The following is a 19,402-nucleotide window of genomic DNA, read 5'->3' as shown; positions in this document are numbered from 1 at the left end:
TATGTTTGCACAGGGAAAGAAATGCTTCACCTTCTGAAAGGCCGTATTTCCAGGGGAAAGCATTTCTTTGTCTTCCCATTGCCCACTGTGGATTAACTCACTCCTCTCCATATGGCATTGAATTATGGCCTTTAAATACTGGATCAAGAGAAAGGAAGCGCAATCTCAACACAACCTATTCTCCAAGGAGTCATAGAGGAGGTCACTCGGGGATTCGGTTTCTGCCTCTTAATACCATTTGTGCTTAGAGTCTAAAATAGGAACCATCTGATCTCACACTTCAAGGAGAGAACTGGCCTCCTTTGCTTTCAGCTGTGTTTCATGTAGAATATTACAGGGCAGGTACATTTCTAGGTACCTTCAGCTTCTTTGAAAGAGGTGACCCTTCTGAATAAACCAAAAGCTACTCTGTGTGTTGGGCAGAAGGGATGGGAAGGTGCCTCTCTCCCAATATTGTTCTTGTAAAAATAATTCTAATTCCATGACATCACAATATGATTCAATACATAGTTATACGAAAGCACTTTAACATGAGGCCCTTCTTCGTGTGCCTCCTCCTTGAGAGGTCTGGAGAGTAGCAACACAAGAATGGGTCTTCTCTACTGTGGCTCCCCGTCTGTGGAATGCTCTCCCCAGGGAAGTTCGCCTGGTGCCCTCATTATACACCTTTAGGTGCCAGGCAAAAACATTCATTTTTAACCAGGCCTTTGGTTGATCTGATTTCCATCCTATGCCTTTTTAAAATGTGGTTTTTTGGGAGGGGGTCTATTGGTTTGTTTTTGTTTTTATTATGTATTTTGTGGTTTTATATCTTGATTTTATTCTGTGAACCACCCTGAGACCCCCGGGTATAGGGCGGTATATAAATATTAAATAAATAGCAATAATAATAATAATGACCATAACACTATAGTGCACAACAATTCACTATATGTTAAAAGAGAGAATTCACAGACACACTAAATACATCCTCTTGGAAACAACCATCAGCAGGGGCAGCTCATTCTGTTTTGCCGCCTGAGGCAAAATGGGAATTGCCCCCCATCCACCAGCACGACTGCCACTGCTGCAGCACTCCAGCTCTCACTGAACTGGGCAGGAGCTGGGGTGTTCCTCAAAGCATTGCCACTCAGCTTCTCCCCTGGGAGGGAGTGGGGAGCCAAGCGGCAAGACAGCGTACAGGAACACCCCAGCTCCTGCCAAACTTGGCAGGAGATGGCGTGCTCCTCAAAGTATTGCCACTCGGGTTCTGTGTTGGGGGGTGGGGTGGGGAAGATGAACAGCAATGCCACACACTGGAACACCTCCCTCATGGTGGTGGAAGTGATGGGAATGCTGCCTCTTGCTCTACTGCCATCTGAGACCGGTGTTTGACACCACCTGATGGGCAGGTTGTCTCTGACCATCAGGAACTCCTTAGCCAGGGAGGTGTTGTTGGTTGTTTCAGGGGTGGGGGTGGCTAGCTACTGATGTCAACAGCTTTAGGTATACAGTGGTACCTCGGGTTAAGAACGTAATTCGTTCTGGAGGTCCGTTCTTAACCTGAAGCACCACTTTAGCTAATGGGGCCTCCCGCTGCCACCGCGCCGCTGCTGTGCGATTTCTGTTCTCATCCTGAAGCAAAGTTCTTAACCTGAAGCACTATTTCTGGGTTAGTGGAGTCTGTAACCTGAAGCATCTGTAACCTGAAGCGTCTGTATCCTAAAGTGTCTGTAACCTGAGGTACCACTGTACTTTGGGATGTGTATTGGCCAGTTGTTGGTAAACCTTATGCACGCTTAATTTTCCCTGATGCATTTGAAACAAATTGTTAATTGCTGAACTGTTAGTAGAGCCACAGTATTTTAATAGTTACCAGGCTAGTCTTTTTAGTCTTTTTAAACTGCTTTGAGTGCAAAGGTAGCTGTGGAAAAGACAGCATATGACTAGACACACTCTGACTATGGAGAGAAATAGAAATTCAGGGAGGCAAGATGGGAAAGGGGGGAGGAAGAGAGGGGGTGAGGAGGGAAGTGCTTTGTCATGGAGAAAGGTAACCCTCAGCCTCTTCTCTTTGCCAAATGCCTAAGACACAGGGCTGTCTTACCCATAGGCACTAGGGGTGCGGGGCACCCTGGCGCCGGGCTCTCAGGGGCACCAGGCTGAGAGTCTGGGGCCCGAGAGTTGAGTCCGGGGAAGAGCCCACCCATCGGTCGGAGTGCCACAGTGGGCTCTTCTGCTTCAGACGGCTCTGTGTTGCGAGTTCGGGGGCAACCGAGTCAGTGAGATGCTGAGGCAGCCAGCTGGCTCCGCCTTCCTGCCTGCCTGGGACTGGGCAACTGGGAGGGGGGTGCCCGGCCGATCTTTGCAATCCAGCGCCACATATGCTTAAGACATGATATCATGTCAGCATCGAGATGAGTGTGAGACGGACGACTGTCCATCTGTAACTGGACAGGCAGGGGCTGGGTGAGCTGGTGGGCTAGAAGGATAAGCTGTGCCATGCTTAGAAAGAATGGGGTCCAAGCGGTTTAGCATTTAGCATTTTCCCCTTGCCCTGCTCCTTTCTGAGGGAAAACCTGCTCTTTAGCTCTAAATCAGAGCAAATGTCAATCCAGAGAAAACGAAGGAGTGGTTTTCTATGGGGGAAAGCAGTGGGACAAGAGGAAGTGTGGATAAGCCCAGGGAAAAAAGACAGCAGGAGTCAGGCAAATGCATGGGTTTACTCCAGCGGAAGAATAAACCACCTGATTGGCGAGCCGAGCCAACTTTTTCTCTCTCCATGACATCATACTGCAGGGAACCCCCTCACTGCGGATTCTCAGGCACGGACTCTCGTCTGACAATCCATAAGAGTAGAGATGGAATGAAGCAGGCAGAAAGGCATGGAATTAAGGGGCTCAGATCCTCATGTTGCTGAGAGACTGTCAGAGTGGGAAGACAGATTTTTCACTCTCCCGCAAAATGGTTGTGTTGTATTCTCTGGGCACTTGTTTAAGCTTGTCGATGATGGACAGTATCTCTCAACCTGGTGCCTTCCAGATCTTTTGGACTAGAACTCCCATCAGCCCCAGCCAGCATGGCTGTGCTAAATTCTGTGACTAAATTTTACCTAATATGTTTTAGCTATAATGTGTAGATTCGTGGCTCATCAGCGTCTATGGCTGGAATCTTGCTTTTGACAAAATTGCTGATACTCTTTCCCTGTTTTTAGATTGTCAGAGTAGTGGGAATATGTGAACGGACTATAATTCAGTTCCAAGGCTACATTCCTCAGAACCAGCCTTGCAAACAGGCCCAGAAGTCTGTCGGTCACAAAAATTTCGAATAGCCCTCTCCACCTGCTAGCAAATGCTGAAATGCAAATGATTCAGGAGGAGGCGAGATGGTTTTTGGTAGTTCTCCTTCCTCACTCCAGCCCCTACTAGCACCACCTGAAATGAGCTCCAGAAAGTTGAGGCCTCTGGAGAACGAGGTGGGGGGTGGTGTGGGCAGCTGCAGGTGGAACTAACAAAAAAACACCAGCCTTCACTAAAAGCCCTGCTGTGAGTGCAAGAATACCAGCTGGATCCTACCCATTGGACATAATGAAAAATTAAACAGCACAATGGAAAAAGAAAAATTCAATAAAACCAAAGAGCAAGACTGCTGTAGGGGGTGGGGGGAAGAAACCATACAATGCATGAAGGCCCAAGATAGATCTATCCATTATTTTGTGACTTAACGCTGCAATCGTATATGCACTTTATCTAGTAGTAAGCTGCGGGCAGATTTACTGTGTTTTGCAGTACAGTAAGCCTGCAACTTCCACACATATAACTTGTGCAAATTCAGCATCATACATATGACAATTATGACAGAAAAAATTAAAAGGGGATGGGGTTCTGGGGAAAATGACTTTGGCAATCCCACCTGCAATTTAATCCAATGTGTTTTGACTATACACAATTTGGCTTTAGGCACAATCCCTGGAATGAAACCCCTGCATAAGCCATGAGCTTAATATGTTCTACACATAATTCTATGAATTGGACTCAACCCTCAGAAATTTTGGGAAATGGATGAAATGGGGACCATTGGTGTGTGTGTGTGTGTGTGTGTGTGTGTGTGTGTGTGTGTACATGGGAAAGGGAGAGATATGTTTGTGTGAACTATTTGCTGAATGGGGTTGTGACTTTGCCCCTGACATTTTTTCTCCTGCAAGCCAGAGCTTTCAAATAACAACTGCACAATTTTCCCAGCATTCTGGCTTTGAAATAAGGCTACAGATTTTTCTTCCAGTAAGACCAATGGGATCTGTTTGCATCGCCTGTTGCAGGAACATTCTGCTAACTTATTGTTGGCCATAATGCTGTTAGTCAATCTTTTCAAGTATTCACACTTCTAAAATGTCAGACTTAAAAATACCACAATTCCTTAAAAATAAGACAAAAACTTCTGCTACTCTTTTCTAATCACAAACAAACAACCTCCTCCACCACCACCCAACCAGCTCTTACTTTTCTGCAAAAAGCTGTTCTTAAAAATAAAATAAAAATTAAAGTGATGTGGAATATGAACTTCTTGAAATAATCATTGGGGGAGGGATAGGAAAGTAATTACATTCTAAGAATCTGCTTTATACTGAAAGAACCCCCTTACTCACATGGCTCAGGATTCCTGAAGTATTAGACATACATGTAATTGAAGGACACCTGTCACTATATTAAATTGTATTATGGCATCATTCATTGGATTACACTGTTTTGGAGAGGAAATGTAAGGTATCTATGGAGGTGCCTTTAGTATAGATTGGTTTAAGAGACTCAAATCTAACAGTAGGTTCCTATTTGGGAATATGAATTCAAAATAATAATAAAAATAGGTAAAGGACCCCTGGATGGTTAAGTCCAGTCAAAGGCAACTATGGGGTTGTGACACTCATCTCGTTTTCAGGCCGAGGGAGCTGGTGTGTGTCCACAGACAGCTTTCTCGGTCATGTGGCCGGCATGACTAAATTGCTTCTGGCACAACGGAATGGCGTGATGGAAGTCAGAACGCATGGAAACACTGTTTACTTTCCCGTCACAGAAGTACCTATTTATCTACTTGCACTGGCGTGCTTTCGAACTGCTAGGTTACAGGAGCTGGGACAGAGCAATGGGAGCTCATCCCGTCATGGGGATTCGAACCGCTGACCTTCTGATCGGCAAGCCCAAGAGGCTCAGTGGTTTAGGCCACAGCGCCACCCACCGCCCTATAAGAAGGGCCGTGCTGGCTCAGCTCAAAGGCCCAGTGTCATACAGTGGACATATAGATGCCTTTGGGAAGCTCATCAGCAGCACTTGAGTACAGCAGTAGTCTCTCTCACTGTGAGTCCCAGAAACTGACATTCAGAGGCATCCTGCTTTTGACAGTGGAGGTGGAGCATAGCCTCATCCTCCGTGAGTTTGCCTAACTCTCTTCTAAAGCCATCTCAGCATTCAGCTTCATTTGAAAGCCCTGGGTTCTATGGGAGATGCAATGCTCAGTTAAGATTCAAACTGAACATTATGGAGCAGTATCTCTGGAGTATTAGGGTTTTATTTTTACTTGAAATCTATGGGAAGGGGCTTGCTTCTATTCCCACCTCCCACCTCTTCAACTCTTTATTCAAATGTATTCATCTGAATACATTTTATTCAAAATGTATATATCCAGGTTTGTGACCTCTCTTTCCCGCTGATTCATTGTTGTTCTACAATACTTTGATGCCTGAAACACATTAAGAGCTATTAAAGGGGAACTGGCTATTATAGCACATTCATTGAACAAATATAGGTGAGCCTCATCCTGCACAACAGCACTGATCATGTGATCAGCAGTATAACAACATAATTAACAGCAGCAGGTATGCAGCTTAATGGAGAACATGGATGATCATCATTAGTTTTTGCTTACTTGTGACTCATGAGTCATGCTAGTATATGTTGATTTCCTAAAATGCCATTGTTGTTGTTTAGTCGTTTAGTCGTGTCCGACTCTTCGTGACCCCATGGACCAGAGCACGCCAGGCACTTCTGTCCTCCACTGCCTCCCGCAGTTTGATCAGACTCATGCTGGTAGCTTCAAGAACACCATCCAACCATCTCATTCTCTGTCGTCCCCTTCTCCTTGTGCCCTCCATCTTTTCCAACATCAGGGTCTTTTCCATGGAGTCTTCTCTTCTCATGAGGTGGCCAAAGTATTGCAGCCTCAGCTTCACGATCTGTCCTTCCAGTGAGCGCTCAGGGCTGATTTCCTTCAGAATGGAGAGGTTTGATCTTCTTGCAGTCCATGGGACTCTCAAGAGTCTCCTCCAGCACCATAATTCAAAAGCATCAATTCTTCGGCGATCAGCCTTCTTTATGGTCCAGCTCTCACTTCCATACATCACTACTGGGAAAACCATGGCTTTTACTATACGGACCTTTGTTGGCAAGGTGATGTCTCTGCTTTTTAAGATGTTGTCTAGGTTTGCCATCGCCTTTCTCCCAAGGAGCAGGCGTCTTTTAATTTCGTGACTGCTGTCACCATCTGCACTGATCATGGAGCCCAAGAAGGTAAAATCTCTCACTGCCTCCATTTCTTCCCCTTCTATTTGCCAGGAGGTGATGGGCCCAGTGGCCATGATCTTCGTTTTTTTGATGTTGAGCTTCAGACCATATTTTGCGCTCTCCTCTTTCACCCTCATTAAAAGGTCCTTTAATTCCTCTTCACTTTCTGCCATCAAGGTTGTGTCATCTGCATATCTGAGGTTGTTGATATTTCTTCCGGCAATCTTAATTCCGGCTTGGGATTCATCCAGCCCAGCCTTTCGCATGATGAATTCTGCATATAAGTTAAATAAACAGGGAGACAATATACAGCCTTGCCGTACTCCTTTCCCAATTTGGAACCAATCAGTTGTTCCATATCCAGTTCTAACTGTAGCTTCTTGTCCCACATAGAGATTTCTCAGGAGACAGATGAGGTGATCAGGCACTCCCATTTCTTTAAGAACTTGCCATAGTTTGCTGTGGTCAACACAGTCAAAGGCTTTTGCATAGTCAATGAAGCAGAAGTAGATGTCTTTCTGGAACTCTCTAGCTTTCTCCATTATCCAGCGCATGTTTGCAATTTGGTCTCTGGTTCCTCTGCCTCTTCTAAATCCAGCTTGCACTTCTGGGAGTTCTCGGTCCATATACTGCTTGAGCCTTCCTTGTATAATTTAAAGCATAACCTTGCTAGCGTGTGAAATGAGTGCAATTGTGCGGTAGTTGGAGCATTCTTTGGCACTGCCTTTCTTTGGGATTGGGATGTAGACTGATCTTCTCCAATCCTCTGGCCACTGCTGAGTTTTCCAAACTTGCTGGCATATTGAGTGTAGCACCTTAACAGCATCATCTTTTAAAATTTTAAACAGTTCAGCTGGAATACCATCACTTCCACTGGCCTTGTTATTTGCAGTGCTTTCTAAGGCCCATTTGACTTCACTCTCCAGGATGTCTGGCTCAAGGTCAGCAACCGCACTACCTGGGGTGTATGAGACATCCATATCTTTCTGGTATAATTCCTCTGTGTATTCTTGCCACCTCTTCTTGATGTCTTCTGCTTCAGTTAGGTCTTTACCACTTTTGTCCTTTATTATGGTAATCTTTGTATGAAATGTTCCTTTCATATTTCCGATTTTCTTGAACAGATCTCTGGTTCTTCCCATTCTGTTGCTTTCCTCTATTTCTTTGCATTGCTCGTTTAAGAAGGCCTTCTTGTCTCTCCTTGCTATTCTTTGGAAATCTGCATTCAATTTCTTGTATCTTTCATTATCTCCCTCGCATTTTGCTTGCCTTCTCTCCCCCGCTATTTGTAAGGCCTCGTTGGACAGCCACTTTGCTTTCTTGCATTTCTTTTTCATTGGGATGGTTTTAGTTGCTGCCTCCTGTATAATGTTGCGAGCCTCCACCCATAGTTCTTCAGGCACTCTGTCCAGCAAATCTAAATCCTTAAACCTGTTCCTCACTTCCACTGTGTATTCATAAGGGATTTGGTTTAGATTGTATCTTACCTGTCCAGTGGTTTTTCCTACTTTCTTCAGTTTAAGCTTGAATTTTGCTATAAGGAGCTGATGATCTGAGCCACAGTCAGCTCCAGGTCTTGTTTTTGCTGACTGTATAGAGCTTCTCCATCTTCGGCTGAAGAGAATATAATCAATCTGATTTCGATGTTGCCCATCTGGGGATGTCCATGTGTAGAGTCGTCTCTTGTGTTGTTGGAAAAGCGTGTTTGTGATGACCAGCTTGTTCTCTTGGCAGAACTCTATTAGCCTTTGCCCTGCTTCGTTTTGCCATACCCTTCACTAAATGAACTTGGTATTCTTTTTATTTGTTGTCAACCTTTCAGGGCCTGTAGGTGCATATTTGAATCAGAGAAACTGTCAAGGGCATCGCACTCACAAAACCAATCATAGCCCACAAACATAGCTATTCTGGGCCTCATCAATAGGAGTATAGCATCTAGATCAAGGGAAGTAATAGTGCCACTGTATTCTGCTCTGGTCAGACCTCACCTGGAGTACTGTGTCCAGTTCTGGGCACCACAGTTCAAGAAGGACACTGACAAACTGGAACGTGTCCAGAGGAGGGCAACCAAAATGGTCAAAGGCTTGGAAACGATGCATTATGAGGAACGGCTAAGGGAGCTGGGCATGTTTAGCCTGGAGAAGAGGAGGTTAAGGGGTGATATGATAGCCATGTTCAAATATATAAAAGGATGTCACATAGAGGAGGGAGAAAGGTTGTTTTCTGCTGCTCCAGAGAAGCGGACATGGAGCAATGGATCCAAACTACAAGAAAGAAGATTCCACCTAAACATTAGGAAGAACTTCCTGACAGTAAGAGCTGTTCGACAGTGGAATTTGCTGCCAAGGAGTGTGGTGGAGTCTCCTACTTTGGAGGTCTTTAAGCAGAGGCTTGACAACCATATGTCAGGAGTGCTCTGATGGTGTTTCCTGCTTGGCAGGGGGTTGGACTCGATAGCCCTTGTGGTCTCTTCCAACTCTATGATTCTATGATTCTATAATAGATTGATTCTTTCAGGTCTTTTTTTTGGGGGGGGGGGTTGCTGTGGAAGAGAGATCCCTGTGGTCTCAAGGGAAGGCATCTGTAGGCACCTCATTGAAAGCCTCCGGCCTTGGAGAACTTTTAATTTTTGAGGGTAGAGGCAAATATTTTAGACCATTTTTGTCCCCTGTGGATACTCCCATTGCATTCGTGAAAGTGAGGGATGACCTTCAGTCAGTAGAAAGCTGTTTCTAGATAGGCTGTTTATATGTACAAAAATGTTGCTGTTAACTTGCACTATCTAGTACTAATATTCTGTCAAACACAAAGACTGATAAGTAAAACGACAGAAAATTTCACGGGGAGCAACCAGTAGCTGGCAATGACCTATAATGTCAGCACTAAAGTATCATGATACATGTTCAATAAATAGGCAATGTTGCATAACCTCCACACATGTTTTGTGTGAATGTATCAGAATGAATGCTCAGGAAATAACTCCTGGAATCTACAAGAATATTTGTGGGTGCAGTCCCATAAACTTGGGGGAAGGGTTGCCCTTTGAATGTGTTTTAAAACCCAAACTTGCATTACATGTTTTCAGTACCATTTAGTATGGATGTGCAATAATTATGAGGGCTCCCCCTCGCCCAGAAAGTGCTTTCTTTCTCTGTAACCCCACCCCTTGCACGATGGTAGCTATGGAGGAAATTTTCCAAGAGGAAAATTTCAGCACCTAGGATCGTATCTGATAGGCAAGTAGCTTGCTTGTAGCTTTTTTGTCAAGACAAATTACTCCTCCTCAGCTGTGATCACTTGTCCTTCAAGAAAACAGATTACTGTAGTGCAACAATAGCATAAAATACCTCATTATACTTGTCATACTCCCCCGTCTCCCCCACACACATACAAGAAAAATGATCAACAAACATGGGTTCTTCTAGCTACAGACTGGCATTTCAGGCAAAATAATCTCTGCAGTGATATTTTTGGTAGCAAAATGGCTCCTTTAAATAATTCATGGACTCGGTTTGCTAATATATTCCAGCAGGATTTGAGCTCTGCCTCTCTCCACTCCCTTGCTTGCCTACCTTGCCAAAGATGCATCTTCTTTGACCTTCTGCCAACCTGTAATTTGAACCAAGGGAGTATGTGACTCTAGCTGTGGGAGAGATAATACAGCGTCTTAAAAAGCAACTTGGTGATACTATAGTGATAAATAGAGCAATGGCCTACCTTGTTTTCCCATTTCTCTAGGCATGCAAGTACCAATCCACTGTCCATGGTGCTGAAATTTGCCTCTTGGAATCAGCCTGTGTCATCACAATGACCTTCAAATGCCTTTTGGCTCCTCCAAACTGTATCACGCAGCTACTAACATAGGATCTTATAGCACAGATAGCTCACTTAATAAACCCTATGGAGAGTTCTTATAACTGGCAATATCACATCCATCAGACACATTACTTGCCTTCTTCTACTGTTATTTAAGTACTGCTGGAGTAATCTGAGGTTTATTTTCATTTTCGCTCTTCAGCCTGACAGCAGCCACAGAAAACTCTCTTAGCTGATATTCAAAGCATCAACTTGCAAGTGCAAAATCTGTCCCCTATGACTGGGTTTTAGCAACCTATTCAGGAAGTTGCTGCCCCTAAATATTGCCCCATATAACATAGCTGTCTCCAATACAGGCTGTGAAGGGTTCTCTGCTATTGGGTCAATAATCCAAGAGTCACTGTCTGATTGCACCCAGCAGTCAAGGTCTGTGCAGCTATTTCTGGGAATGATGATCAATAGATGCAATTTAGTCACCATTGAAATAAATAAATAAATAATAGATAAGATAAGATAAATCCAAGATAGAAAAGAGAACAAGAAACAAGCAAAATAACTATAAAGGGAGTTTTATTTTGAGGGAGGGGAGGAAGGTCAGAAGAGAGAGAAACATTAGTCACCCAACTTGCTGACACTATTTTTGCTACAACTTTCAATAGGGAGTGATTTGTAGGTCTTCATGGGATGCAGGAGTAATGTGAGCATCTAAAGTAATTCCTGTTGGTAATGCATTATGCAGGGTGGTATAGGGGCCATACAAAGTTTAAATGGATTGGTGACATTAGATCAATCTTCCTTTTTAAAAAAAGATACACGTGAATATTGGAGGAAAGGCATCTCTTTGCAGCTTGCCTTTCTCTCTTAATGCTGGGGGGAAAGCGGAAAGACAGAACTGGAATAATAATAAAGTGCTGGTCATGAGCTTGCGTACTGAGTGACTTCTGGATATGAAACTTTCATGGACTAGAGCAGTCTTCCCCATCCTGATGCTAGCCAAGAGGTTTTTTGGACTCCAACTTCCATCAGCCACAAGCAGCATGGCCAATGGTGAGGGATGATGGGAGTTGTAGTCCAAAAGCATTTAAAGGTCACTGGGATGGGGAAGGCTGAGTAGAGACACATGAAGGGTCATCTCCAATTGGTGCATATCTCTCTCTCTCTCTCTCTCTCTCTCTCTCTCTCTCTCTCTCACACACACACACACACACACACACACAGACCCCTTTTTGGTGCCAAATTATGGCATTTCTGTTTTCTCAGGTATTTTAATTTGCCTCAGCCTCATATTCTTGCTCATGTTATGCTTCTATTGTATATTTTAGTAATTCATGACTTATAAAATTCATGATTTATAATTCACCTTCCCTAGGGTTGCCATATTTTAAAAATTAAAATCCCCAAATATAGTGATTTTAAGCTTTTTGAGCTGTTTCCACTGCTTTTTCCATACATCTGGGTTTTCCCTGACATTTTGCCAATTCGGCAAAATTTCCCCCTGATGCTACTTTTATACTCCAAAATCAGGACATGTCATTCATTCATTCATTCATTCATTCATTCATTCATTGAATTTATATACCGCCCTATACCCGGAGGTCTCAGGAATTTTCCTGACCTATGGCAAGCCTACCTCCCTGGAATTGGTTGGGTAAAACGCAGCATATAAATATTTTAAAATGGACAAACAAAATGCATGAGGGGTCAAAGAAAAGGGAAGAAAATCTTAACAGGGGAATCAGATGCAAAAAATTATGCTCCCGAATTAAAGCATGCAAACTAAGGCCACATCTGCAATATACATTTATAGCAGTACGGTGCCACATTAACAGTCATGGCTTCTCCGAAAGAATCCTGGGAAGTGTAGTTTGGTAAAGGTGCTGAGAGTTGTTAGGAGATCCTCATTCCCCCCACAGAGCTACAATCCGCAGAGTGGTTTAACAATCAATCACTCTTCCTGGGGAATTCAGGGCATTACAACAGAGGGGATGGCATTCCATAGTAGCACAAGAAGAGTAGCAGAAAATGCCCCTTTTTAGGTCACAGCAGGCTCAACATTTCACTCAGCTGTCCACTATCACCCCAAGATTTCTTTCCTGGCCAGTCTTTACCATTTCAGACTCTTCTGTGTGAAGTTAGGATTGTTCTGTCCCAAGTTGCTACCAAAATAGAACTCTACTTTTAGATGATTCCTGTTGCATGACCAAGGTTTCCTAAGCTTAATTTAAAGATCTCAGAAATCTGCTAGTAGCAGGCACCTTTCTCTCTACTCTGAATGTTAACAAGGGCTACAGTGCCTCATTTTTAGGAAGAGAAGCATGTATTTAACAGAAAAACAACCTAGCATTTTTGGGAGCAGTGATATGAATCCAAAGTGGCAGGAAGCAGGTATCAGCTGCTCATGCTCTTAAAAATACAACCTTTTCCATGGTTCTTTATTTTTCTTTTTTTTAATTGATGTTTTGAAGAAACCTATTGCTTCACCTTTAAAAACCCAAACAATCTATTAAAAAAAAATATCAGAAAAGCCACTGAAATGACAAAGGTTGAATTTAAAGGCTAGAAGGAATGTCGCTTTGCTGACTGCTTTTAAGCCAAGCTGTCTTTTTCTTATTTTTTAAAAAATGTTATTGCTTGAAGCTATTTTATTTTCTGCCATCAAATCCACCCACAGCCCATGTCAAGTTCCAGGAGTTGATGTTAGGGGCAGAAAACAAGTCACGAGGGGTTTGAACAGGGCAGGAAACTCTGTAAAGCCCAAGTCAAAATATGCCGCTGTTTGTTCTTCTTTCATTTCATCCAAATGAAATAAACTACCCCAGGGCATTGCAGAAGTATCCCAAAAATTATTGGTTTTTCAAGGAATTGAAGGAAGCAATCACAGCTCATCAACTAACGTTGTTTTTTGTACGTTAAGAGCCGAAAGCTCAAGAGAAGGGAAGAGCTAGATTCCTCACCCGCCCCAGTTATAAATCGTTCGCACATTTTCTCCTCTCTCGTAGTCTTTCTTCCAGCTATCCTACGCAAAGCAGGACTTGCAGGGTGGTAATCAGTTTTGGTACAATTTGCTTTCCACTATTCACGGGCCTGATTGAAATTCATTATTTCCAGGGCCGGTGGGGCACTGGTAATGAAATGGGAGTTGTACTTATCTGCTGTGTGTGTACAGAAGATCAAAAAACAAAACACCATAAACAGCAACAACAAATGATCCTGTCTTAGAAAGCAATTTAATTACACCGAACATGCTTCTGCTCCAAGCCACTGGCATGGTTGAGTCAAGGCCTGGAACTGCTGAGTGCCAACACTGTCATCTTTTCCCTCTGTTTGCACATATTCTATGCAAAGTTTCTCTCTCTGTGTAGAGCTGGATGGGTCCCAATGATCATCTAGTCCAAACCCCTGCAATGCAGGAACCACAGCTAAGCTACATCTCCATAATGATGTGATGGTATGCTATCTAGTGTGTTGTTTGTACTGGAGCTGAAGAACAGAGAGACATGCCTCTCTGTCAGGTCCCCTGGACTTGCCTTAGGCTATGTCTGAGAGGCTGTGTGTTGTAGTAGACCAGGGTTCAAATCCCCCCTTGGTTGTGCAGCTCACGAAGTGACTTTGGACCAGTCACTGCCTCTCAGTCTAAGCTACTTCACAGGATTGTTGTGAGGATAAAATGGGGAGGGGAGAACCATGTACACAGCATTGAGCTCCTTGGAAGAAAATGTGGAATATAAATGCAATAGATAAATAATAAATAAAATCATATGTTGCTTCCTTAAGCCCTTACTGGGCCTGCTTCCTCCTTGGGGTTTTTTGCCTGGCTGGAATGTGAGGATGCCTCTTATTTGTCTGGATCTTTGGTTCCTTCCTTCCTTCCTTCCTTCCTTCCTGCCTGCCTGCCTGCCTGCCTGCCTGCCTGCCTGCCTCCTTCTGCCACTCCAGGGATGCCAGATCTATGGGGCCAATAGGTCTCCTCAATGTTGAGGGAGTGGAGGAGGCTAAGCACAGAGCTGAGCATTGGGAGGGCTCCTCCTCCTCCCAATGATGTGATGTGTGCATGTCATGTGCCACACACATGACACCACACATGAGCAACACATGCTGGGCCCCCTCAATATTGAGCTCAAGTTGGAGCCTCTGCCCCACTCTCTAGATATAAATCTGGTTTTTGCATGGATGGAATATAACCTACTATACCAAGGGAGTTCCATCCATTGCCACATCAATTTTACTTCTCACCCACCTTTTGCATCTCCTCCCTGCCCACCACTGGCATGCAGCCCAGGGGACATTACCCACAAGGAAATGCAGCCCTCAAACTGAGGAAAGCCTCCTATGCAACGACCTTCATGTCTGGTCTGCCCTGGAACTGTGGGTGGCTGCGTCAGAATCTAGATATAGGAGGTGTGTCCCTCAGCTCCAGAGCCATAGGAGCTCAGGAAGCTGCTTCCTGCTGAGTCAGAACTTTAGTCCATCTGGCTCAGTTATGTTCACACTGACTGCTGGTGGCTCTCCAGGATTTCAGGCAGGGAGTCTTTCCCAGCCCTACCTGGAGGTGCCATGCGGGACTGAACCTGGGACCTTCTGCATGCCAAGCAATTGCTCTTCCAGTGACCTACAATTCTTGGTCTGAAGGTCTATAAAGAGTTATTGCTTTTGTTTCTTTCTGTGTTATGCATTGTTGTGTTTCCATATTGTAAACTGACCTGTGATCCTCAGCTGAAGGGTGGCATAGAAATTTAATAAGTAAAACTAAAGCTGCCTTATACTGAGTTGGAACCTTGGTCCATCCAGCTTCTGTCAGGCAGCAGACCTCCCAGGTTTTGGGCAATGAGTCTTTCCTTTGGGGGCACTGTTAAGGTAAAATATTTCTCTGTGCAAATGGGGTGTGGGGTGTGTGTGTGTGTGTGTGTGTGTGTGTGTGTGTGTGTGAGAGAGAGAGAGAGAGAGAGAGAGAGAGAGACCAATTAGTGTCAATTGTTTTTGCTTCTGTCTTATATTTCATTTTCATTTTTGGAATCCTGCCCTTCCCAACCCATATACATTCACTGACGTGATGTGCACATCCATGCTGTGAATGGGGCATCACAGTAACATGGTTAGCCTAGGGCGAGTTCAGACGATACCTGAAAAGTCATATCTGGCTGTACTGCTGTTCTCCTCTTCTCCCACACATCAACGTGGAGATGTCCAAATTATGAACTGCAAGGGCTCCGGCTTGCCCCTGCAATTTAGGGAGCTAGGGTTGTGTGATGTGCGCATGCCATGTGCCCACACTGCGGACCGTGCTGATGTCACTCATACATGCCATTGGGCGTGCCCCATGACATGTGTCAGTGATGCAAGAATGTCCCATGGCATGTGCAAGTGAGGCGAGGACATCATGAGTGTGTGCATACGGTCACCATAGAATTTTGAGGGGCCCCAGCCCCCTCCTTGAACATTTTTTGGGGCTTTTGGCCTCCTACTCCCCTAGATGACACCCCTGATGGACAACACTCATAGAGTCCCATATGTGTTTAGGATGCAGTTGCCTGAATTGCAACAACTGTATGTGCTTGGATGCAGTCTGCTGGTGAGTTCTGTGGCAAGCTAGCTTTTGTTATTGTCAGGGATTGGACTCAAGAGAGCGAGACGGAGGAGGAGTGGTGGAGATCAACCCCCCTTCTACTGACGCTGCAGGAGGAGGAGAATGCAGCATTGATTTACAGCAGAGGTTTGAGGGGGATGAAGAAGGACACAGGTCAGAGAGAGACGAACAAAGTAGTTGGGAAGTGTTAGAAGAAGGGGGCAGGAATTGCAGCAGAGCAGCCAGCTGACACATTGTCACTGGAGAGTATTTCGGATCCTCCTTCACCCAGAACTCGATGTTCATTAAGGGTGCAGGAACAATGGAATCAGAGTTTTGGCTACAAGCAGCCACCGTAAAGGGAGATGCTGTTGCTAGGAAGGTGGGAGGAGGAGCCCAGTGTGGAGCAACACCATGTTAAGGCTTGTTGCGTTCTTTTGTCTCACTATTAGGATTGAACAAAACTCATTAAAAAAGGACTTCACCTTGTTTCTCTGCTCTTGCTGCAACTAGGGGAGGAGGAGCTTTCATGCAGCCTTGACAGTTATTTTGTTCTGTACTCGAAACCCCAAAGTTGTCTTTATACTGTTAGCCATTCTTAAGCGTCTATTATTATTATTATTATTATTATTATTATTATTAACTCCACAATAAAGCATTGCATTCATTCCTTGTGTGCCTTATTGGAGTAAGCTCAGCTCTGAATCTGGCACCTGCCCACCTGGTTCAGAAGACAGTGACTGGACTGCTTGGCTCTTGTCTTTGTGAATCCCAAGGTCATCCAGAAACAACCTGAGCTTCCTCTGGCTCAGGACTGGAGGACTAGAGGGTGGCGGCCTTACTACCGAGCAGACTTGGCTTTCCCTGATCTGCTTCACATGCTAGCAGCTTGGGATAAGCAAATGAAATTCTGTACATGCTGGCAGCAGGGAGATGAAAAAGTAGACCCAAACTTCTTTATGTGCAATTGTGTTCTTGACTCAGAGATTTAATCTGGGAACTGACTGCACAGATTCTGCTTGTATGTGTAGGATTTTAGACACCTAGAGCATCATTTGTGCATGCCAGCAGAGCAGCGATGGGGATGGGGTGCTGACTTCATGTTGTAGGGACCCCATGGATTAGGCATGGATCACCTAAAACACCCTTTTGTTCCTTCTTCTATATTCCATCCCCCAACCTTGCTCACAACTTGTTTTTAAAGACTGCAGAACGTCCGGCTGGTGGTAGGACTTGGACTTCTCCCAGTGTTCTGGGGACAACTGTGCTGTACTGAGATGCTGTGCTTGTGGTAGTGAGGGAAACATGCAAGCAATTGACAAGCTGTCTCAATCATTTATTTTTGTCTTCTTGAAGATGCTGCAGAGTCTGTGGAAAACATTTCATCTACCCTGATTCTCTTATATGTGAGCTGCTCCACAAAGTCTTGCTGAAACTCTCCTTCCTTCCTTGACTGTTTCTTCAAAGCTACTGCCTTTGAATTTCCTTGTTGGCAGAACTGGACTTATTTTGCACATGATTTCTGTTCCTTTTGCTCATAGAAGGAAGCTAAGGAGTTATGAAGGGCAATGGAACTTGACCACCCCACCCTGCCACCAAGAAACCTCTGAAAATCACCTTTGGTCCTTCCTCTCCCTTCAGATATTTCATCATTCATTGCAGAAACACTTGAATGTCTATTTTCCTGGTCTTATGAGGAGTAGAAAGTTGGGGGTTTCTTTTAAAACAGAAGCAGTGGTACCAAATATATTGAAATAGTACAGAATCATAGAAGTCCTTCTTTGTGTGCCCCCTCCATCAGAGGTCTGGAGGGTGGCAACACAGGCCTTTTCTGCCGTACCTCCCCATTTAGGGAATGCTCTCCACAAGGAAGCTCACCTGGTGCCTTTATTACACATCTTTAGGCAACTGGCAAAAAACCCCCAAACTCCTCCTAGGCCTTTGGCTAATTAAACAATCTATGGTCTTTCAAACTGTGGGCGGGTGGGTATTGTTTCATTTGTTATTATGTTATGCATTTTGTGTTTTTATACTGTAAACTGTAAGCTTGACATATTTTGTGTGTGTGTGTTTTTATGCTGTAAATAAATAAATAAGTCACACAGCTAGTTTACCGAGATAACTAGGAACGAATATATCGGTCACTTTTGTAGTTGTATTCTGTTGTGTTTCATCATCAATCTGGAAATGTTTTTTTTAAAAAAACCACAAAAAACCAAAAGCACCTGCATGAAAAATTGTGTTGTGCTCATATGCATTTCCCACCACAACATATGTACACTTTCCTAAAATGCACATATTTTTTTGGTATGCATCTTAGCCCCAAAATATGCATTTTATACACATTTGATATGCTATTTGAGGTGAGAGCTGAAAAGTGCAAAGCAGGTGGTTCTCTTAAAAAAATATATGAACCAGATGAATTCTTTTATTGTCTCTACCAATAAGATAAATGCACCTTTATGCCTGTGTGCCATAATATTGTGTTCCTTTATGTGCCTCTGCAATTAAAAACAAGCTTGCCATCAGATGCAGCCTGCCTTTTGCCGAGACCTTTCCTTGCATTTTCAAGTCATTGTTGTTTTCTTTTTCTTCCCCAAGGCTTGACCTTCCATGGCAGAATGAATCAGCAAAGTCAACAACCTCCCAAACCCCACTGGTACCTGGTCATACCAAATTGCTGATCCCTTCCATATCTCTTGATAGCTGAGAGAAGTAAAACAGATGATAAGGCAGTGCTGAGATTTTAAAAAGTACTATACAATGTTTCTCTGGGAGGATACCGTTCCTAATTAACAACAACGCCAGCAGAGAGCTTTCTTAGAATCGTGGCATTTTTATTGCACATCTCCAAAGGAGAAGCTATGCTTATGTAGCTAACAGCACAAATTGGACAACTAAAAAAAGAAATAGCATATAGTACGTTAGAGTATAAAAACCACACACTGTGCTAAATATATCTAGACATATAGACTCAAAATGGATGATGGCCAAAGAAACAAAGTGAACCAAGTTTCCGATGATTACCGGTACCAAGATGGCGGTTATGGAGGTTATGCTCCCAATGATGGATATTATCAAAGTGGGGAGGAGCCAGCTCAAGAGGAAGATGCTCAAAGCGATGCTACCGAAGGGCACGATGAAGATGATGAAGTCTATGAAGGAGAGTACCAGGGCATCCCTCACCCAGATGACCTCAAGAAGCAGAAGAAGAAGAAAGCCCCAGAGGTGGCTGATGAGTTCAGAGACCACGCTGACCTCATGGCGGAGAAGATGGAGGATGAGGAGCAGCTGGCCCACCAGTACGAAAACATCATTGAAGAATGCGGTCATGGACGTTTCCAATGGATGCTGTTTACTGTTCTCGGCTTGGCACTGATGGCAGATGGGGTGGAGGTCTTTGTGGTTGGCTTCGTTCTACCCAGCGCTGAGAAGGATATGTGCTTGTCACGCTCCAACAAAGGAATGCTAGGTAAGTCCTTCTTCTCTT

The 19,402-nt window shown here is 44.1% G+C and overlaps 1 protein-coding gene across 2 annotated transcripts in view; it reads left to right on the top strand.

Annotated features, from left to right (window-relative positions):
- Positions 1–19,402, top strand: part of SV2B (synaptic vesicle glycoprotein 2B) — a 72,585-nt gene that overhangs the window by 17,156 nt on the left and 36,027 nt on the right. For both annotated transcript variants that reach the window (XM_082198484.1, XM_082198485.1), the window contains exon 2: positions 18,514–19,384. In XM_082198484.1, coding sequence (XP_082054610.1) covers positions 18,892–19,384 — 493 coding nt within the window. In that variant the 5' untranslated portion in view covers positions 18,514–18,891. The remainder of the gene's footprint in view (positions 1–18,513; positions 19,385–19,402) is intronic.

The sequence above is a fragment of the Podarcis vaucheri genome (genome assembly GCF_965113315.1).
Source record: "Podarcis vaucheri genome assembly, chromosome: 14".
NCBI lineage: Eukaryota > Metazoa > Chordata > Lepidosauria > Squamata > Lacertidae > Podarcis > Podarcis vaucheri.
The sequence above is the reverse complement of the archived record's forward strand: the minus strand, read 5'-3'. Positions and strand labels throughout refer to the sequence as shown.